The following is a 23,449-nucleotide window of genomic DNA, read 5'->3' as shown; positions in this document are numbered from 1 at the left end:
GAACTAGATGACTGATTCTTCCAGCTCTTACATTACAAGTGATCTTTAAGGGTAGAGGACATTCATGTTGCTTCTGTAGATTCAGACGTAAAAGATCAGATCTTCTAGGCACTTTATTTTGTCCTAAAATTTTATTGTTAAAGTTAGATTTTCTGGAATATCATGATTATAATTAGATTTCTCACAGTTATGGATACTGAGATACTTTCTACTTTTTTACCAAACTAAAGAACAAAACGGAAAAAACCACTATCCTCTATTACAACGAGGCATATCATTAGAAAGTAACATAGAATGAGTTATTAATGAAATATAGGTGCCACTTGGTGTGTTTTTCAGGGTGTTTGGGTGGGTTTTTTTTTTTTGGTGATTACCTAATTTTTTACTTTTTAATTTCAGAGTTAATTCTTCAAGCTGGCCCATTGATTTTGTGTAATGCATTCTTCTTGGCTTCCTATTTTATTATAGCCACCATTCTTTGTAGAGAAGGCATATATGAGCTGGTCATTTATATCTACTTGTTCTAAGTGAACCTAGAAATAGAAAATGTTTGTGAGTCAAATCTACATAAATTTAAGACAGTTTAAATGGTTCTATCATAGTATATTATAAGCAATTTCATTGCATTTCCCTGGGGCAATTTGATTATGCTTATATTTTTTAAAAGAACCTATAGGATTGTCTGTTTTCTTGGTATTTTTGTACTTTTTCCCCCAAGAATTCCTACAGTAAAGCATATTTCTTTTTTTTTTTTTTTTTAATTTTTTTTTTCAACATTTTTTTTTTTTTTAATTTATTTTTGGGACAGAGAGAGACAGAGCATGAACGGGGGAGGGGCAGAGAGAGAGGGAGACACAGAATCGGAAACAGGCTCCAGGCTCCAAGCCATCAGCCCAGAGCCTGACGCGGGGCTCGAACTCACGGACTGCGAGATCGTGACCTGGCTGAAGTCGGACGCTTAACCGACTGCGCCACCCAGGCGCCCCAGTAAAGCATATTTCAAATGCAAGTGCTGAGGATCAGATTTCAGTCTAGCCATCTCTTGCCTTAAGTGTTTGCTGGAAATTTCCTATTTCCAGTAGGTTGTGTTTTGTTCTCCATCTCCAGCAAACTGAGGGAAAGGGAAACAAATCAAATTATAAGAGCAAGTAGCTATTGAGCTCCTACTGTATGCCAAGCATGGTGCATACCGGGTGTTTGAAAAATAGCGTTGTTTTATAGAGCTCATGAATCTTAAGTCCTTAGCATGGCTAAGCATCATACTCTTGTTAACAAATCAATCTTCTTGTACTCCTAGCGAAAGTTGAATAGGGAAAAAAAAAAAGTTGAATAGGGGTTAAAGGAGAACTAAGGAAACATGTAGGGCTGTGAGATTTTCTACAATACATTTCTTTCTGTTTTGTTTTGTTTTTTAATTTAAAAGCTAAAGGAAATATATCTTTCCTCTTTTTCTTAAAGGAAGTACAAAAATAATTCAAAAAAATTTCTAAGTTTTTTAGGAGTACACCTAGAGACATACACTCTTAAATGTGGGGGTATATTCTTTTAGTTTTTTTTCTTTTTTATTCTTCAGTCTTTTTTTATTATAAAATTGGGATCAATTTTTCACTTAGTAAAGTATTATGTGCATTTTCTTTCTTTTTTTAAATGTCTATCAATTTTGAGAGAGAGAGCGAGAGTGCACAAGGGGCAGAGAAAGAGGGAGAGAAAGAGGGAGAGAGAGAATCCCAAGCAGGCTCCATGCTGCCAGTGCAGAGAGAATGCAGGGCTCTATCCCATGTACAGCAATACCATGATGCAAGCTGACATTAAGAGTGGGACGCTTAACCAACTGAGCCACCCAGACACCCCTATGAACATTTCTTATGTCCCCAAATTGTCTCTCCATCTCATCAGTTTTTAAAAATTTTTTTAATGTTTTTATTTATTTTTTGAGACAGAGAGATACAGAGCATGAGCAGGGGAGGGGCAGAGAGAGAGGAAGACACAGAATCTGAAGCAGGCTCCAGGCTCTGAGCTGTCAGCACAGAGCCTGACGTGAGGCTTGAACTCTCAGACTGTGAGACCATGACCTGAGCTGATGTCGGACAGTTAACCAACTGAGCCACACAGGCGCCCCTCCATCTCATCAGTTTTTAATGATTACATAGTAGTCTACCAGTGATAGGTATTTAACTGGTTTTCTTATCTGGGATGTGTAGAGTATTTCTAGATTTTTGTTTGTTGTTTTATCATGTAAGTAATTCTGCAGTAGTTATTTTTGTGAATAAATATATGTGTGCCTCCCTGATGATTCCCTCAGAATACTCCTGAAAAGTACAAATTCTGTGTCTAACAATATGGATATTATAAGTCTTTTATAACATAGCTATCAAGAATAATATGAGAGTGCACACTTTATCATACCTTTGCCAACACTGAGTATTATTGTTAATTTTCAAGCTTTTTATCTTTTTTTTTTTTTCAACGTTTTTTATTTATTTTTGGGACAGAGAGAGACAGAGCATGAAGGGGGGAGGGGCAGAGAGAGAGGGAGACACAGAATCGGAAACAGGCTCCAGGCTCCGAGCCATCAGCCCAGAGCCTGACGCGGGGCTCGAACTCACGGACCGCGAGATCGTGACCTGGCTGAAGTCGGACGCTCAACCAACTGCTCCACCCAGGCGCCCCTCAAGCTTTTTATCTTTAAAAAGTAGTTGTACATCCTCATTAAAATAGAAATAGGGTTATTTGAACCACTAGTAGCAATAAGCAGTGTATTAGAAACATAACTCCAAATAAATGATAGCATCTGAATGTCCAGTCTTGGCCACTTTAGGTTGTAATTATACTGCTTTCTCAATCCATTTGACTATCCATTTTAATACCTTTAATATTTCGTATGTTGTATTCAAATGAATTGTTTTTTTCTCACAGTATAATAAACCAGCGAAGAAATGGAAGGTTATGACTCAGGAATTCATTAATCAGCACACAGTGGAACACAAAGGAAAACAAATCTGTAAATACTTTCTGGAAGGGAGATGTATTAAGGTAAATTTATAGTGATATCTCATGAGTCATTTTAACTTCCAAAATAATCTTTAAAATGTAGTCTTTTGGGGGTGGTTAGGTTTTTCATTTCTCATATAGTTGTAATAAAGCTATTTCTTTGAAATGTACCTTGCATGGAAATACTGTACCACAGAGCTCATTTAATTATATTCTGGGACAGTAATATACTTTGTTAAATCAGGTTTTATTTAACAAACACATAATGCTGACTATGTGGCAAGTACTGTTCAAAGTGGATCACTAATATTAAACGTTTTAATCTTTACGGCAAACCTATGAAGTAGTTACTGTTATTCTCCCCACTTTATTTTATTATTATTATTTTTAATGTTTATTTATTTCTTTTGAGAGAGAGAGAGAGAGAGAGAGAGAGAGAGTAGGGGAGGGGCAGAGAGAGAGAGGGAGACAGAGAATCCCAAGCAGGCTCTGTGCTATCAGCGCAGAGCCTGAAGCAGGTTCAGTCTCACAAACCATGAGATCATGGCCTGAGCTGGAACCAAGAGTCTTAACTGACTGAGCCACCCAGGCACCTCATATTTTCCCCACTTTAAACGTGGCCAAACCAGGAGATTAATTAAGTGACCACAGTAGCTCAGCTAGAAATGGTGAGTGCTGGTAGAGCCAGGCAGTAGCCTCTGAGTGGCGCTCACTGTGCTGCCTCTGTACATGGCCACATCCACTGTCTTGGGCAAGAATTCCAAGGGATTGTTTGAATTATTATTAGCTCTTTATTTAAAGACTGAAGATGTGTCCATACTTCTACCATGAAATACCATAGAGAAAATTCAATGTTTCTCTTTTTCTCTCTTTTTTTTGTTTTTCTTTTTTGTGACAGGGAGATCAATGTAAATTTGATCATGATGCAGAGTTGGAGAAGAGAAAAGAGATCTGCAAATTTTATTTACAAGGATATTGTACCAAAGGAGAGAACTGCATTTATATGCATAATATCCTTTATTAAAAATATGTTAACCAAAATATTGAGGTTGTAAAACATTACTGAGGTTTTTATTTTATTTATTTATTTATTTATTTATTTATTAACATTACTGAGGTTTGTTTTTTTTTTAATTAATTAATTAATTTATTTATTTTTTTCAACGTTTATTTATTTTTGGGACAGAGAGAGACAGAGCATGAACGGGAGAGGGGCAGAGAGAGAGGGAGACACAGAATCGGAAACAGGCTCCAGGCTCTGAGCCATCAGCCCAGAGCCTGACGCGGGGCTCGAACTCCCGGACTGCGAGATCGTGACCTGGCTGAAGTTGGACGCTTAACCGACTGCGCCACCCAGGCGCCCCAACATTACTGAGGTTTTTAAAAATCCTAGGTACAACCTCTACAGGCTACTTTGGTTGTAAATTTAAAATAGCACATTACAGAAACCAAGTCTAGGTAGCCTTTGTGCTTCGAAAGGGCAAACTGAGGTATTCTTTAGGAAAATAAAATAACTTCCCTTTGGAAAAGAAAATCTGTGAACTAAAGGTACTTTATATTTAATATACTCAGCTTATAAGTATTTCAAGCAACTGTACTTCCTAAAGGAGTAGTTGGCAAACTGTTTATTCTATGACTTAATTATTTTACTTATGAATATAAGTATTAAATTATTATTGTTGAACATTATAAAACCGAAGTCTCATCAAATCTTATCACACAGTGACAAACACAGTACATTCTTCCCTATTTCTCTTTGGATATCTATACATTTAAATTGTAACTCCTGTCCCCACTCAAATTGGTATTTCATTATACATAATTCTTCTTTTAAAAAAATTTATATATATCTATATCTTTGTGTCTATCTATATCTAAACCTCATGAATCTTTCCATGTTAACTGCCCCCCATTATGTTGTTCGTTATTCATTACCATTTATAACTAATGGAGCCTTTCCTCCCTGATTTGAAACTCCATCTTCATCGTAGATGAAGTGTTTACATGTATGTTTTTGGTTTTGTTCTGGACTTTCTGTTGGGCTCCATGGATCTGTTTGCCCTAATGTCTGTGTTGCTTTGCTGTGATTATTTCTGTCTTGCCAGCAAACTGATATTTCACAGATCCTCACATTTATTTCTTCTGCCTAAAATTTAAAATAGTCTTGTGTAGGTCAAAAAATAATATTAACAAATTAAGTAAAAAAATCCCTTTTTATCATAGAGCTAAATATAAAAAATGAAACCATACAAATCAAATGATTTTTATGGATGGATTCCTTCATAATCCAGAAGAGTGGAAAACTTTCCCAAGTCTGACTTAAAATCCAGAAGCAATAAAAGATTGAAAATTTGCACAAAAATTTTTAAACTTGCATGACAAAAATATGACCTATGTAGCCAAAGATAAATAATAAAATGAGAAAAATTATTTGCAACTTACATCACTTACAGAGAGATAACAGCCTTAATACATGAGTTTCTAAAAATTGAAAAGAAAAATGAGCAAGACATACAGATAATTCATAGAGAAATGCAGATGTTCCCAAAATGTTATAAAAAGACACTCCATCCTGTTCATAATATAATGTATGTCGAGATACCATTTGTAGCTTCCAGATTTGCAAAAATTAAAAGTGAGAGCAAAGTTTGTTAGCAAGGCTGTGAAAAAACAGATGACATTCCAACTTTGTGGTAAGAATGCAAAATTGTTCACGCCTATAGATGGGAGCTTGGCAGGCTCTGGCAAAATTACATGTGAATTCACCCTTTTCTAATTGGTCTGGGCAGTGATTACTGATGGCTGCTAAACTCATTAGGTGAAATGTTGGTGAGCAACTTTATAATTGGTAGATTGGGCTGACAGCACTGGGGTTGACTGCTTGGTCTTAACCTCACTAAAAAAAAGCCAACTATACGTTAAATGCCTCCTAATACGATGCAGTACGGAGTGTTTAAACACCATCTATTGACAAATAGTAAAATTAACAAATGATGCAAAAATCAAGGAGGAATTCTAGAGATCAATAAAGGAAATTTGAGAGGTCTATTAACTGGATGCAATTTATGGATCATGTTTGGATCCTGATGTGAATAAAGCAGTTATAAAAAGACATTTTTTGGAAACAGTCTGGAAAATTTGTGTGTTGACAGTCTCAGATGAAATTAATGCGTTAATTTTTTTAGATTGATGGTAAGGTTGTGATTGCTAAGAAAAATATTCCTTATCCATTTGAAATAAATTTGGAAACATTTTCTGATGTAATGTATTGGAATGTGCTGTGTTTCATATACTCCAGTATTTGTGGGGAGAGTCGAGAAGAGAGTATAGGAGTGATAAAGATCTCACAGAATTCCAAATGATGAAAATTGTTGAATCTACATGGCCAGCAGGAGGGAGCTCATTTTCTCTCTACTTTGGTACATGTTTGATAATTTTCAAGTTGACTTTTTTTAGTCCTAAGTAATCTCACTCTTCATGGATAACCATGCTAACAATATGGTGTGAAGCCTTTAAGATTTTTTTTTCCATGCTGAGGTATGTATGTATGACTGGATGTATATATGTATATATTTTTACACATAATTTTTTACAAAAACGTTATCCAGCTATGGTTGTTAAGGTTTTATTTTTTTTAATTTAATATTTATACCTTTAGTTGATATGGATTATTTTTTAATGTGTGATGTGCAGTAAGGACCTTATTTTTTTTCCAGATGGTTACACTTATTGTCTCATCTTCACTGATTTAAAATGGCATCTTGACCAGATCTACCTCTATACTACTATTACACATTGTGCTGTTTGATTTTTCCCCTCTATAATAGTATATTTGATATGTAGTAGGACAAATAATCCTCCTTTCTCTATCAAAATGTTATAATAAATTTGACTTAAGAAAAGGAAATCTTTTTAAGATTTGGCATATTTTTTTTTTAATTTTTTTTTTCAACGTTTATTTATTTTTGGGACAGAGAGAGACAGAGCATGAACGGGGGAGGGGCAGAGAGACAGGGAGACACAGAATCGGAAACAGGCTCCAGGCTGTGAGCCATCAGCCCAGAGCCTGATGCGGGGCTCAAACTCACGGACCGCGAGATCGTGACCTGGCTGAAGTCAGATGCTTAACCGACTGCGCCACCCAGGCGCCCCGGCATATTTCTTTAGAAACCAAACACCTTATTGAAATAAAAGCTTTCAGCCTATTCTAACATTTTCCCCATAGGGTTATGTCATCTGTAAATAATAATAATTACTTCTTTTATCACATTTAAGCTTCTTAATTTTCATTATATTGGCTACACTTCCAGCATGATGTTCAACAGTAGTGATTGTGACAGACATAATACATGTTTTAATGATAGTGCTTTTTTGCTTTGGCTTATGGCTGTAGGTTTTTATTTGTTTGTTTTTGTTTTTAAGATTTTATTTTTAAGTGAATTCTAACACCTAATGTGGGGCTCAACAATAGAACCCTGAGATTGAGGTACCCATACTCCATCGACTGAGTCAGCCAGGCACCCCTTGTGACTATAGTTCTAAGATACATTTTTTTATGCTTATTTATTTTTGAGAGAAAGAGAGAGACAGAGACCAGGGGAGGGGCAGAGAGAAGAAGGCACAGAATCCAAAGCAGGCTCCAGGCTCTGAGCTGTCAGCACAGAGCCTGATGCAGGCTCAAACTTACAGACTGTGAGATCATGACTTGAGCCGAAGTCAGACACTTAACCAACTGAGGTGTCCCTAAGATTTTTTAAATCAAGTTAAGTAACTGTGTTCTTATTTTACTAAGAGGTTTTTATTTTTATTTTAAGTCAAAAAAAGATTTTGAATTTTAGCAGTTGCCTTTTGTATCTGCTGAGATGATCATATGATTTCTCTCTCTTGATCTTGTCAATATAATGATTATAGTAATAAATATGCTAAAACCACTCAGGAATTCCCTGAACATAAACACAAATGGTATATTTTTTTAATAAACTTACGGATTTAATATTTTCTTTAGAAGTTTGAGGTTTGTCTCCAAAACCATGAGAATGATTTGCTTATAGTTTTCATGTTGGGATATTTGACTTTAACATGACATATCAAGTCCTTTGGTTTTCTTCATAGATATAAGCTCTTGCTACAAAATTTGTTTTATATAATATTTTTATTATGGAAAATTATAGGACTTACATAACTAGAATACTATAGTATTTGCTATAACAATTGTAAGTATTTTTTCTTTAAAAAATTTCTAGTTTAATATAGTAAGAAAGATTTAAAATTTTTGAATGTTTGCTGCTTAATTAAAATACTTAATCTTAAAATAAAAAATTAAGTAGTCTAACCTGACATGATTGTAGAAAATTTAGTATGATATGATTGACTCAGCACAGTTATGTTTTGTGGTTTAAAAATATTGGGGTTTGATTTTACTTGGTTTATTCCTTAATATTTTTATTTACATGAATTTCCATGTAAGTTCTATCACAGTGGAGCGAAATGTTACCAAGGAGACAATTGTAAATTTTCCCATGATGATCTGACTAAAGAAACAAAGAAACTTTTGGACAAAGTAAGTACTGTCTTTTGCACTTCAGTTATTTGTTAGGTCTCACCACAAATTCATTTGACTTGAATCATGTTTTACAAATTACATTTCATAAAACCCTCCTGAGAAATCAAGGGTTTGCTATTTTAGGTTTTAATCCATTAACGTAGTGTGTTAAAGGGGTGCCTGGGTGGCTCATTCACTTAAGTGTCCGACTTTGGCTCAGGTCATGATCTCACGGTCTGTGGTTTCAAGCCCCGCATCGGGCCCTGTGCTGACAACTCAGAGCCTGGAGCCTGCTTCGGATTCTGTGTCTCCCTCTCTTTCTCCCCTCTTCTGCTCATGCTCTGTCTGTGTCTCTGTCTCTCTCAAAAGTAAATATTAAAAAAAATTTTTTTTAATGTAGTGTGTTAGAAAAGCAGAAATATTGGGCTAGGAATTAAGAATCTTTTCTTACTCTTGTTCTGCCATTAAAAAGCTAATGTACTTTGAGAAATATCCTTTACCATTTTGAATCTCATTATCAAAAATGAGTTTTCTCTCTCTGATCCATTTTAACTTTAAAATGATAATTTTCTAATATCAAAACTAGATTATTGAAGTGTTCACAGTTTTTAAATGTAAGAAGGAAGAGGGGTGCCTGGGTGGCTCAGTCGGTTGAGCATCCACCTTTGGCTGGGGTCATGACCTCATGGTTTGTGAGTTCAATCCCCATGTTGGCTCTCTTGCTGTCAGCATAGGGCCTGTTTTGGATTCTCTGTCCTTCTCTCTCTGCCCTTCCCTCATTTGCACTCGTCCCTGTCTTTCTTTCTCTCTCTCTGACTCTCTTTCAAAAATAAACATTGAAAAAATTTTAAATGTAAGGAAGAAAGCTTGTGTTGAAATAGTAATCTTGGCGAATTATTTTTAGGTGTTGAACACTGAAGAAGAAGCCACAAATGAAGATGAAAGAGAATTAGAAGAACTTAGAAAACGGGGCATAACTCCTCTTCCCAAACCACCTCCAGGAGTTGGGCTTCTGCCAACCCCACCAGAGCATTTTCCCTTTTCTGATCCTGAAGATGATTTTCAGACAGATCTCTCCGATGATTTCAAGAAAATCCCATCTCTTTTTGAAATAGTTGTGAAACCTACTGTGGATTTAGCACATAAGATTGGGAAGAAGTAAGTTAAAATTTTTTTTAGTGATATCATTTTTGCTCCTAAAAATTCTTATTAAGAAACTAACTTGTATTCCATGGTAATCATATAATTAAACTTAAGTAGAGATAGCAGATACCTGGCATTCACCCCAATTGCTACTTCCTACTTTCTCTTTGTCCCCACCCTCCACTGCATGCCATCCATGCTTTTCTCTATGGAATCCTTAACACAGCTTCAGAAACCTCTCCACACAGTAATCCATCCGGAAGGGCACTGCCAGGTGGATGAATTGATATTTCTCCCAATTTGTTAGGAGGCTGCATGGATACTGATAACACCTTCAGATAGTGGCATTAGCATGGCTTAAGAATATTTAGCTCTTTTAGAGAAATATTTCCTTGAGCTAATAGAGGAAAATCTTTGGATAAGCTGGATCCAGATCTGCATTTTCTAACACCACCATTCCAGCCTTGCTACCCACATCGCAGGGTCTGTGCACCTGGGCCTTAAGTCCTATTGTTGATTGTTCTTTTAACCCTGAACACTCAGGGATCCCTAACAGTGAGATGTCAGCAAATGAGGAACAAGAACTCTATAAGAAACATCATAGTTAATGTGAACCATTAAAATTATTTCTATTAAGGTCAAGAAGAAGACAGGTATGTGCACTGTTGGCTAATACTGTAGATCAGATCCTCGTCAATGCAAAAAGAGAAAGATATAATAGATATAAAGATATAAAATGGCCTGGAGAGACAGGCCATTATTTAGGCAGTTTTCCTCAGTAATCCTGAAGGAACCAACTGCCAAAACTATTAGAAATAGTAGTTAAATTAGTAAGATATCCAGAAAGAAGAACAATAGTCAAAACCTAAAGGTCTTTTTATATGCCACCAGTAATCAATCAGAAATTGAAAAGTTGTATGTTTATATAGTATAATTTTAATTTCATTATGTATTCAAAAAGATCTGTGTATGCCTAGACTAGGAGAGAACTAATAAAGAAAAATTTATCGTTGGGTGGTGGGATTAGAGGTGATTCTTACTTATTTTTGTACTTTTCTGTATTTTTCAAAATATCTCTGAGTAAGTTTTAGAACAGGTGATAGTGAGTGGCAGTTAAGACTGTGAGCTGAAAATGAAAGCAAGATGCATGTATTGGTGTTTTCACTTGGAGATAATATGGAATAAACTGCTTCTTAAAAACACGTTCTGATATAGAAAAGCACATTCAACCAATACTTAAAAATGTAACATTCTTACTTGCCTCTTTCTTTGAGCTAAGAAATATTCCTTCTGTCTACAGGCCACCAGCATTTTATAATAGTGCCTCACCACCAGGACCACAATTTCAGGAAGGCAGTCCACATCCTCAACATATCTATAGTTCTGGATCAAGTCCAGGTCCTGGACCCAATATGTCTCAGGGACATAATAGTCCTGTGATGCACCCAGGCTCCCCCGGACATCATCCGTGTGCAGCCGTGCCGCACAGCCCACCTTTGCCACCTGGTCCACCTGGAATTTTAGGTCCTCACAGTCAAGCTGGAGTACTTGTTCAACCAGATCCACCTTTGACACCACCAAGTATGAGTGGTGCTTACCATTGCCCGGGCTTTCCAGAACACATGATGAAAGTACCTAGAGAGAATCACTGTTCTCCAAGTTCGTCATACCTGCAAAGTACTGGTGAAATGCAGCTCAACACCAGTTACGAGTCCGTACAAAACCCAGCCGAGTTTTATGATAATTACTATTCACAGCATGTTGTACATAATTTCCAGCCACCCAATAACTCTGGTGGTAAGTTTTCCTTTTGAAATAACTCATTTTTAATTTAAAATCTTTGTGGAGTTATCTATCTTTCATTAAAAACATAAGAATGTATGTTTTAAATAAAGCTAAGTAAAATGTAATGAAATTGAAACCATAAACATGTTTTTTTTTTAAGTTTATTTTGAGAGAGAGAGAGCATGCATGAGAGCACAAATGAAGTTGGACAGAGAGAGAGGGAGAGAGAGAATCCCAAGCAGGCTCTGCCCTGTCAGCACAGAGCCCCACACTGGGCTCGATCTCATGAACCACAAGATCATGGCCTGAGCCGAAATCAGGTTGGCCACTTAACCAACTGAGCTACCCAGGTGCCCCCAAAACCATAAAATATGTTTTAAATTTAACCAAACATTGGTTACACCAGAACTTTAGATAGTTTTAAACAATATTTACAATCACATAATAATTTGGTAATCAAATATAGTTAGTATTAGAGCTTCAATTTGTTATAACTCACTGTGGTGCCCTCTAGAGGAGTTCTGTGCTAAATTCGCATCTGTGTCTTTCTGTGTTATGTGTATAGATGGCATGTGGCATGTTGAATTTGCCCAGCATCAGCCTCCGGTTGTTCAGGATTCCCCAAACCGGGGTGGTGGATCTGACGGCAGCAGCAACACGACGGGCCACGGCCCCCTGCCTGCACCAGGTCTCCTTCCTGCAGTGCAGAGAGCTCTTTTTGTGAGACTTACTCAGAAATACCAAGAAGAAGATGAACCAAGCAGCACCCAACCTCAGAGGGCACCAAGCAAGGAAGAAGGTGTGTCAGGTGCTGTGATAGCATCTTACTTTGGATTACTTGGTTCCTGAAACGGTCTTGAATAGGTTAAAACTTGGAAAAGGAGTTCCTCTAAACTAGCTATTCTATTTCCAATTTACCTTGTAGCTCCTGTCTGCTTGGAATTGATTGTGGTTTCCAGGGCCATACATGCTTTAGTAATTAATTGCAAAGGGTTTGATCTGAAGCTATATTGTGAGGCCTGGCTGAGCAGACTTGCTAATAAGTCCTGTGTTTGGAAGAAAGAAATAGAACAGAAACAGGACATCTTCCAGTTCAGGAAGTTTGACTTCTAGCCCAAGTTTAAAATGACTCAGTTATTAGAGAAATTTTTATGGGCACAGGCTGTGTATTTCAGGTTCTACTATATTATGAAGGAGTATTCTTTTTAATATAAAAGATTATGTGGAGGGGCGCCTGGGTGGCTTGGTCGGTTAAACGTCCGACTTCGACTCAGGTCATGATCTCACAGTCCATGAGTTTGAGCCCCACGTCAGGCTCTGTGCTGACAGCTCAGAGCCTGGAGCCTGCTTCAGATTCTGTGTGTGTGTGTCTCTCTCTCTCTCTCTGCCCCTCCCCTGCTATGCTCTGTCTCTCTCTGTCTCAAAAAATAAATAAAAACATTATTTAAAAAAAATTTTTTTTAAAGATTATGTGGAGACACCAAGTTTACCCTAGTGGTTTTGATATTGATAAGTGTATAGCAATTAGTTAATTCAGTTAAGGAGAGAAAGCTTAAAGCATCAAATTTTTATGAATTACAAAATTGATGTGTTTGCCCACTCTGTGTGTGTGTGTGTGTATGTGTGTGTGTATTTCCTTTTTCTTAACTGCACACCCACTGTGGGGCTCAAACACACGACTCAGACCAAGAGTCACACTCTCCACTAACTGAGCCAGCCTGGTGCCCATTTGCCCACTCTTAAATATAAAATTTATAAATAACTGTGTAGAACTAGATAACATTAGGTAGCTACAAGCTATTATATAAACATTATTTGTTGCCTTTTCAAAGAAGGTAGCATTAACTTTTCATTTATTTAACATCATGGGGAAACGAGGGATTCCTAATAAGTTAATTTCCTGTACGATTTATGTTTGCTCCTTTAAGTGCTAAAACTTAATTTTAAGAAAAAACAATTTTCATTATTTTCTATAAAGTCTTACAAAGATTTGTATTTTCATAAATAAGAAAATTACAAATTTTCTAGATATAAAATTTTGTACTATAATATTATATAATTGGTGATGTTTTATGAGAGTTTTTTCTCCGTGTCCAGAAAAAATCTTGAACAGCTAGGCTTTTTGTGTTTGTGTTCATTTTTATAAATTTTAATGCCCTTATAAGTTTATCTGTCCTTTGATAAAAAGCTGATAACTGTCATTTCCTATCTAATACCTACTTTCCATTGGGCTATCTCTACTGGTTTGCTTTCCTTCTGTCATATACTCATTCTCATTCCAAAAAGGATTTAAGATTGCTTATAGATATGAAAGTCAAAATAAAATAGCATTTTCCTTATATGGATCAGATTTGGATCATCTTACCTATTTGGATCAAGTAACAAATTCTGTGAGGAGTGAAATTCCTATACAGAAGTATTTAAAATAATGGCAATAGGTAAAAGCTTTAGGCTTCCTGAGGTCACTGAGAAGAAGAAAAGATATCTAGTATGTAGAAGTAGCCTGTTGTTGTTGTTGTTGTTGTTGTTGTTATTGTTGTTGTTGTTTTGAAAGCTAGCTCACTTTTTTTTTCTATTGAGAAGAGAGCGCAAGCAGGGGAGGGCCCAAGGGAGAGGGGGGGAGAGAATCTTAAGCAGGCTCCACCATCAGTTCAGGGCCCAACATGGGGCTCAATCTCATGACCATGAGATCATGACCTGAGCCAAAATCCAGAGCAGGAAGCTTAACTGACTCAGCCACCCAGACGCCCCTAAAAGTAGTTTTCTTCAGACACTGAGATATGAGTAAAACTTTTTTCAGTTGTGTTGGGACACCTGGCTGGCTGAGTCGGTGGAGCATGCGATTCTTGATCTTGGGGTTGTTAAGTTTGAGCCCCACATTGGGCAGGGGGATTACTTAAAAATAAAATCTTTTAGGGGCGCCTGGGTGGCGCAGTCGGTTAAGCGTCCGACTTCAGCCAGGTCACGATCTCGCGGTCCAGGAGTTCGAGCCCCGCGTCAGGCTCTGGGCGGATGGCTCAGAGCCTGGAGCCTGTTTCCGATTCTGTGTCTCCCTGTCTCTCTGCCCCTCCCCCGTTCATGCTCTGTCTCTCTCTGTCCCAAAAATAAATAAACATTGAAAAAAAAAATTTAGAAAAAAAAATAAAATCTTTAAAAAAAAAACTTTTTTCCATTGTGATATAATCTATACAATTTTTGAAATTTACTTTAAGACTTTTCTTATGCTTATTTATTTTGAAAGGGAAAGAAAGAGAGCAGGGGAGGGGTAGAGAGAGAGAGGAAGGAGAGAGAGAGAGAATTCCAAGCAGGTTCTGTGCTGTCAGTGCAGAGCCTGAGCGGGGCTCGAGTTCACCAACTGTGAGATCATGTCCTGAGCCAAAATCAAGAGTTGGTCACTCAACCGACTGAGCCACCCACATGCCCCAGTCTGTACAATTTTAAACCACACTTTTCAGCCTAAATTTCAGTACTTGTTTTGCAAGCTCTGTTCAAACTAAATGTGTAACACTGAAGTTCCATGTAATAGAAACACATTAATGAAATGAAATGAGGTAAAATGAGAATATTTACAATATTCTATTCATCCAAGATATTCTAGTATGTATATGTATGTATGAGTGTGTGTGTATGAGTGTATGTGTGTAACCAATTCAGAGTTAATGTATGTTGTTTTAATGGAAAGGAAGGAGACTCCCCTTCTGCAGCATCAGTTTATAATCTCTTCTGTACTACTAGAGAGAATACCTCTGATAGTTAAGCTTCTTAACAGTGTATCTAACACACTAAGGTTAAATAGACTAGGAGTAAGGTCTGAAGTGTTCCCATAAAGTGTATAGATTTCAGGATGTTAGTTTTGTTACTTTGAATTTTAAATGTTTAAATAGCTAATATATTCACATATGTCAAGCATCTAAAAATATAATAAGCTATAAATGAAAAATCTCTACGTCATCCCTCACTTGGTCAGTTCCTATTGCTTCCTTAACCAGTACTATTAGTGTTTTTGTTTTCTTTCCAGATTTTTAAAAAGTATGTCTCCCTTGTTATCTTGATAAATCCAGACTAAAAAAAAAAAAGATAAATCCAGAGCTATGAAACCTGAGTATTACTTGAATTAAAGAGATCCAAAACATTTGGTGTTCTTTTCCAAGAGTATTTCTCTTCTTACCCAACTCTGTCATACCACACACACTTTGGCCAGTCGGAATGAAAGGTTCTGACTTTCTCCTGGCTGGAAGGACATTACACATATTCTAGTATCACACTTCTTTCTTTATGGAGTATAACGACTAAATTGATCATTGTCATCCCACATCTAATTTTGTTCCAGTGTTGAAACTCTGGCATTTCTATGATGCATTTTCTTGAAGTTAGACTACACTTATTTCAGAAATAGCATGTGTTGTTTAAATTATCTCAATTAAGGCCAAATATGAATGTTTCATTCTTTACAATAAGTTTTTGTCTACATTTAGATGATACTGTTAACTGGTATTCCAGTAGTGAAGAGGAAGAAGGAAGCAGTGTCAAGTCAATACTGAAAACATTACAGAAACAAACAGAAACTTTAAGGAATCAGCAACAACCTTCCACAGAGCTCAGCACTCCTACTGATCCAAGACTTGCTAAAGAGAAAAGTAAAGGAAACCAAGTTGTTGACCCTAGACTTCGTACTATCCCAAGGCAAGACATGAGAAAAGCTTCTGAGTCTGCCCCGCTGGATCTTAGACTTGCATGGGATCCCAGAAAATTAAGAGGGAATGGAAGTAGTCACACAGGATCTTCCGTTGGTGGAACAAAGTTTGATTCACACCATGCAAATGCTGGCTCTGTCAAACACAAAAGAGGAGATGATGATGATGAAGATACAGAAAGAGAATTGAGAGAAAAAGCTTTCTTAATACCTTTGGATTCTTCCCCTGGTATAATGCTCCAGGATCCAAGGTCACAACTGAGACAGTTCAGTCACATTAAAATGGATATTATCCTAACCAAACCCAACTTTGCAAAACACATCGTGTGGGCTCCAGAAGACTTACTTCCAGTCCCCTTACCTAAACCTGACCCAGTATCTTCAATCAATTTACCTCTACCCCCTCTTATAGCTGACCAGAGGCTCAGTAGGTTATGGAATACAAAAAGCGATCTTCATCAAAACACCATGCCCATTGATTCAAAATTAGCAGCCAAAGCCAAAATTAACACAACAAACAGAGAAGGCTACCTAGAACAATTTGGGGACTTACATAGTTCAGGAAGTAAGTTAGGAGATCCTAGGCTACAAAAAAATTTTGATCCTAGACTTCATAGACAGCATGGTACAGAGTCTCATCAGGCAGTTACAAAGGATTCACATACATTAAAGAGTGCCCCTCACTTAACCAGATCAAACCCTGGTTCATCACAGCCCTCAGGGGCAATAACTAGCAATTCTAGTCCCGGGGCCTTGCCTCCATATGCCCCTAAACTCTCCTCTTCAGCTGGCCTTCCACTGGGAACTCCAAGTTCAGTTCTTAGTGGCATTAGTTTGTATGACCCTAGGGAGCATGGTTCATCATCTACATCAGAGCTAGCAACAGAAAATGCAGAGAACCAGAAAAAAAGTGGTAGTTTAAAAAGTAGTGACAAAAATGAACCTTCTCCCGGAGAGGCAGTCCCGCCACAGAAAACCAGTCCAAACGTGGAAGTCACTGTTGATGGGCCAGTTGACCCACAGGCAGATAATCTCAGGAGTTCTGGTGTGGTTCAGGTGCCAGCAGTGCACAGTCTTCCTATTCAGGCATTAACAGGCTTAATTAGACCCCAGTACAGCGATCCAAGGCAGTCAAGACAGCCAGGACAGATGAGTCCCACCCCAGAAAATGATCCCGGTAAAGAACCAGATGACAAATCTCTGAAAGAGGTTTTTAAAACTTTTGATCCAACTGCTTCACCATTTTGTTAGCTATTGTGTAATTAAGCAGTTCTTTTCACTCTTGTGACTATTGCAGTCCTCTGCTGTTTTGTAACTGGTTTACCTCTATAGTTTATTTATTTTTAAATTATAAATACTTTTCAGCTGCTAGTATCAGAACCACATGAAGTTATATCCTCTAAAGCCTGTGGTATTTTATATAATATTTTTATAACTTTAAGAGACTGTAGTAATTGACATAGAAACTTATCTATCATGTTAGCTTCGGTAGAAGTAATTTTATCGTAAATAAACCATCATGAACTCAACACTCTGCCCAAATATATGCCAGTTGTCTTTCATAATCAATGTTTAGATAAACGATTACCACTTTTATATGGTTGTTAGTTTCAAGCAATATGATGTACATTACTTTTGAGCAACAGTATTTTGACTAGGATCTTCTCTATTTGTCAACCCAGAACTGATTAATATGTAATGCTAACTGCTAACTAAAATGTAAAATTAAGTAAAGAAAACATTTTTAAAATCACAATTAGCAGAGCAGTTCATGTTTAAGGGCATCACTTTTATTAGTATTGGCAATATTATTTGTGTAAATGAAGCATTTGAATGTCCTGTCTTTTAAAAGTATTTTATTGTATACTGTATCATAGAAGTTGGAGATACATAGATTGTTTTTGCTAAAGTGGAAAATTCCCAAGTTCTCTAACATAACTTTTTAAATTTAGTTTTTCATATTAAATAGTTATGAGTTATTGCTGTGTTACATTGTGATGTTTATGTGTTTCAATGTTTTTTGTCTTTAGCAGCATAATTTATATTACTTTTTCAAATGATGTGGCTGCAATAATTGTATTCATCACGACTTTGGTAATTTTTAACAAAATTTTAATAGATCCAGTGACAGTCTGTAGTGATTATTGCATTGATAATGTTTTAAATGTCCAGGTTCTATATTTTTTCTTAAATAGCAAGAAAACACAGAGATGGTATAATCAACTGTATATGGCTACCAATAAAGAATCTCTTTCAGATCTCTCCTGACTGGCATTCTGTAACAGAGGAGACTGCCTGGTATTTACAGTATTTAATGTCCTCATAGATTGGAAATCTCCTAAGTTGGCTAGAAATTGTATTTTTATGAAAACTAATTTGTATTCATTCTTGTGTATTTATTGCAGTATATAAGTAATGGCAGCCCTATTTGTTTTATACATATATTATTTATAACAGAAACTAAGTATTACACTAATATTCATATCTTGAACTGGATGTGTGTGACAGTGTTTGTTGGTAACAACTCCAATAAGTAACTTGAAAACAGAGCATTTCATTATAAAAGATAATGAAAGTGGGGGAAATCGATCCTTGGATGAAAACAGCTACCCTTGAAAAGTGATTTTAAAAACATAGCAAAATATTTCTGTAGGAACCTAACACTTAGATAGCATATGTTAACTATTAATGCATATTTTTTCTATTCACTTCTTCACTTTTTTGTTTTTGTTTTGTTTTGCTTTGATTCCATGCTTAAATGGAGTTGCAGCTAAGTGAACAACAACTCTGCTTACTGAAGAAGTTCATTGTGTTCTAAGTGGAAGGACAGTTGTTTGAGGGGATGTGAATTTCTACTATTTATACTTTGGTTACATTGTTGCCTAACATGGCTCTGGATAACATTTTTGGTTAAAAATGTACTTTAAAGCCACCATAGAAAGTATTTTCTGGTTTCCTATCCACACGAACTTTATTATACACACATACATATATGTAATACTCCTTTTTCAGGGAAAAAAATCAGTAAAATTGCTGAATTTTAGTAATTAAATGGATAATTTTAGCAAATCTCTAATTCCCTTGTGTATTTTATAATTATATTAAGTAATGCTATTTATATTTTAAATATCATACAAAAAAGATAATTTGGCTTGTTAAGGATCAAAATAGAATCCAAATTCTTAACAGAAGATCCTTTTTACCAAGAGATGTTGAACTATTAATTAAAAAGTAAGGTTTAAATATCATTAATGCAAGTTAAAATGTTCACTTGCTCAGTATTTTTGAGCCCCTATTATCTCAGCTAGTGTCCTAGAGGCTATTTTATAAGAAAGTGTGGACTTAGTTTAAAATTTAACAATATATTTTATATGAAAATTTTATATTTATGTTTAAAATCATGATTTTAATTTGTGGTCTTTTTTAATTGAGATAACTTTAGCTTAAGGGATATCCTATCGTATCCTGTCAACTTAGATTATCTTAATCTTATTTTTTCCTTTTTCTCACTAAAATCTAATAAGTAACCCATTTCCGCTGATGAATAACCTCCTTTAAGATGAATCGGTGTTTGTTAGAATCCATGTAAGTTGATTTACACCAGCACACTGGAAAGTACTTTATGTCCCTATTCTTATAAGCCAAACATTTACAGATAACAGAGGTAACTTGTGTCCTAAAAGAGTCTGGATGAGACTCACTGAGATGTAACTTAACTATTCATACTGGTTTGTGGCAGAAGGTTTATCCCTATTTACTGTGACGTTGAGTGGAATGGGATATATCAGGGTGTTACATTGGAATACCCAGGTGACCATAATTTAGATTGGGCAACTACTTTCCCATATCTTGTTTAGTCTTTGCCCAAAACTCCTGTCTCTGGAGCTTTCCCAGTTAGGACCTCATTCTGAACCCTGAAAGAAAACCAAACATTGGAGTGATTTCAAATTCTGCTTCATCAATTAGGTCTGCTTCTGTAGGGACCCTCTGTTACCCAGCTCTATGTACCAAACCCCAGAATTAGGGTGCGAGCAAAACAGCCTAAGTAGATTAGATTTGCTTAGGTTTCTATTTGTCTTTTTAACTTTCCATAAGGATTTTAAATAGTAGTTTTCCTTGCTAGTCCTACTTATTTTAAGAGTGGAAGAATAGTTGATTAGTAAAGAAATCCTGCATAAGCTTACATATAAGCCGCTTTGCTGAATTAATTAGAAGAGAGAGAAGGAAAGGAGAACTTAAGAGGGCTAGGGGGTTTAAGGACCATGAATTCATATTGTTCTAAATTGATATATGGATTTTTTTTCTCAATGTCCAGTTCCTTATCTGTGAAATGGGTATAATTTTGACTGCTCATAGATTTGATATAGTGAATGAATTATTATTTTAAAGCATTTTAAAATGTAAAATTGGTTTATAACTTTTGCAAACATAATCATTATACTTCCACTAGGGTGCATTTAGCTGTACAAATTCTAAAGTAACACGGTTTGTGTGGTTTACCAGTTTTATGAAATCTCAGATGATATACATTAAAGACACAATAGAATTGTGTAAGAAGTTATTTTGCAGAATATTAACCCATGAAGTTAGCAATTCCCCCTTAACATTTTGTGTGTTAGTAAGACATAGGACTTTCCTATTTTAGAGCTTTATGGACTTGTAGTGTCTATTCAAGATCTGACCGCTCTGCCCATTTTGTACAAGTTGGATATTGATAGAGGGTTAAAAATGCTGACAGTCCATATTGCATGGTGTGTTTGCTTCAATTATAGCATGTGTGCTGTGGGCAAAGTGGCCCATTTATTCATTATAAAAGCCATTGGCCTTAGAAACAACAGAGATGTTTACTCCCATTTCTTAGTATGTATTTCTGCAAGCACATGACACAGAGGTATTTCTGAGTGCCCACTTGCTTGATAAAGGTGTCATTTTCCTTTGTTCACGGCAATTTAAAGTTTGGCACTTCCTGGGGACCTAAATGTGAGGTCTTGTCAAAATCCTTCCAGTTGCACAACACAGAGTCTTAAGGTGGAGATGTTCTCCCCGAGTTCACCCTTCTGGGCGTAAGGGCTGTGTCTCAGAGGGGTGGTCTGCGCTCAAGGCTGTAACTTGGAGGGGTTGTGTGCAGTCACAGGGTCGGCTGATAGGGCCCCTGCACATTTCAGTAATTGGGCTTTTTGTGAATATCCAAAATGAAGAGCTGTAATTATCTTTTCAGAAATGGGTTGGCAGTGTTTGATCACATAATGGTCAAAATTAAGTCTAGTAGGGTATGTAAGTCGTTAGTAAACTTAGTTTAAATAAGGCTTAGTTTAGGAAATGTAAGCTTTAACAAAATGTAACCAAACAGGGCTTGAGTGTCTAGAGCTGTTTTCCTCACGTGTGTGTTTATTGTTTAGCATTTATGGAATGTCTTTACCCAAAGTGTTTAATGTGATTTACAGAACCAGTTTCAGTAGCTACCAATCACCAAATTGCTGGGCTTTTGTTTTGTTTTGTTTGTTTTTGCTGGGGTTTTGTTTTGAGTATGCTATTTATCAGCAGTATCTGCCAGTTGTAACAAAGCCTGTATTAACCTTCTTTTCTTGGAAAGGATACAGACCTAAGAAAGGACTTTAGGTTAACATCAACATAATATTTAGAATTTCTAATTTTTAAATAAGAAATAAAGAGCACATTTTAAATTGTATTTTATGCTTTTGGAGGCAAGACCGGTATGTGCCTCCCTACTTTGCTGTTTCCCCACAGCAACAAGCCTAGTTCTAGGCACACAGGTGGGTGCTTTGTTAATTGCTTCCCAGTATCCATCCAAGTTTAGATTTTCATGTGGCAGAGCCACTCCATGATTGTGTCCAAGAGTACAATTCATAAAATATACCTCCTTCAGTGGACACAAGGTACCTACCTTCTCTTTTTTGTTTCCCCTCCCCATCTCCCAACCAAACAATGTAAAGGTAGGGTTATGGCAGCTTAACGTTTCTACAATAATTCATAACTCCAAGAGCCCTCCAGTTTTATAAGTTAACTTTACTACTTCATGGTAGAAATTTGAATTGGTCAATAATTTATTCCTGTAGATCTATGAAGGATTCTTTCTGTAACCAGAAAGAACTGCAGAATCAGAGACCTCTTTTTATTTTACAATATATTTGTCTAATTTCTCTCTTCCTGTTCTTAAAATATCAACCACAATTATGAAGTTATACCCCACCTGGTGAAATTCCAATAACATTAAAATTTTTCTTTATCCCAACACCTTGAAAGGTGATTTATCCTTTAATGTCATGAATTGGACTCTATATTGGGTCCTGCATGTTGCTTAATACCCTTCATTACCCTTTGGAATAGAACAATCATGTGTTGCAGTGGGCAAAATCATTGTGGGCATAGAGAAAATCTATTTCTCTATGTATTTTATAGCCTTGTTTTTCCTTGAATCTCTTGTCTTGAAAACTTTAAATTTGTCAGAAGAAGTTAATATATAGCTAATATAGCATTTTAGAAAAATATTAGCTCCGAATTATCAGACCCCACACTTCCTTGCTCATTACTGATTTTAATACCTCTGTGAGGGTATTAAGGTTAAGAGGAGCAGTAAAATTTGCATTAGCTAATACTATTTTGTCAGAGGTCTGATACATAGTTTATTGTAAAACAATTAATTATATAGAGCCTCCCCCCAAAAACAACTAGCCATGTTATTCCCAGACCTCCATTATGAGCAATATTTTCGTATTAGTTGTCAGCGATAGACTATGCTTTTTAACGTTTTATATGCTTTTTAAATAGAGAAAGTGAAAAATAATGAACTAATCATTGTTACTAGAGGTTTTCGTCCACCTCTGTTTTACAGAAGTTTGCCTTCCATTTGTTTGAGAGGGAAGTCAAATAAGATAGGAGAATATCTTTTCAGAAGGTAGAATGATATTTCCTTATAAAAGTGACAATCAAGAAATAGTCATTTGTATACTTGCCAAAGTTTTAAAAAGAATTTTACATTCCTGACCCTAAATCCACGGCTCCCCCACCCAGGATTCAGAAAGGGCTCAGTGTAGATCCAGGTTTCCGCGGCCCAGGTCCTTTTGTTTTCAGTCCAGGGCTTCTATGCTTGCACATGACTAAGGCATTGATGGCACTTGTGTCCTAGGATTCAGTGTGTGTCTGTGTTTGGAGGCGGGGTTTGGGATTGGGGTGGGGGAGGAGCGGTTTGTGTTCAGACTTATGATCGTCCATTTTTTATCAGGTATCCAAGTACCATCTGTGGGCCAAAACGCAGGTTCAACCTATTCAGAATG

The 23,449-nt window shown here is 36.4% G+C and overlaps 1 protein-coding gene across 2 annotated transcripts in view; it reads left to right on the top strand.

The window, feature by feature from the left end:
* The window catches only part of ZC3H6 (zinc finger CCCH-type containing 6), a 73,149-nt gene extending 54,735 nt beyond the window's left edge, over positions 1–18,414 (top strand). The window contains exons 6-12 of one of the 2 annotated variants that reach the window (XM_047853022.1): positions 2,917–3,033; positions 3,890–4,001; positions 8,442–8,551; positions 9,438–9,691; positions 10,977–11,473; positions 12,027–12,260; positions 15,937–18,414. In XM_047853022.1, coding sequence (XP_047708978.1) covers positions 2,917–3,033; positions 3,890–4,001; positions 8,442–8,551; positions 9,438–9,691; positions 10,977–11,473; positions 12,027–12,260; positions 15,937–17,405 — 2,793 coding nt within the window. In that variant the 3' untranslated portion in view covers positions 17,406–18,414. Of the gene's footprint in view, positions 1–2,916; positions 3,034–3,889; positions 4,002–8,441; positions 8,552–9,437; positions 9,692–10,976; positions 11,474–12,026; positions 12,270–15,936 lie in introns of both variants that reach the window. The other variant, XM_047853021.1, reaches the window with a different exon arrangement.
* The last annotated feature ends 5,035 nt before the right edge of the window (positions 18,415–23,449 follow it).

Source organism: Prionailurus viverrinus, chromosome A3 (assembly GCF_022837055.1).
Source record: "Prionailurus viverrinus isolate Anna chromosome A3, UM_Priviv_1.0, whole genome shotgun sequence".
Classification (NCBI taxonomy): Eukaryota; Metazoa; Chordata; class Mammalia; order Carnivora; family Felidae; genus Prionailurus; species Prionailurus viverrinus.
The sequence above is the reverse complement of the archived record's forward strand: the minus strand, read 5'-3'. Positions and strand labels throughout refer to the sequence as shown.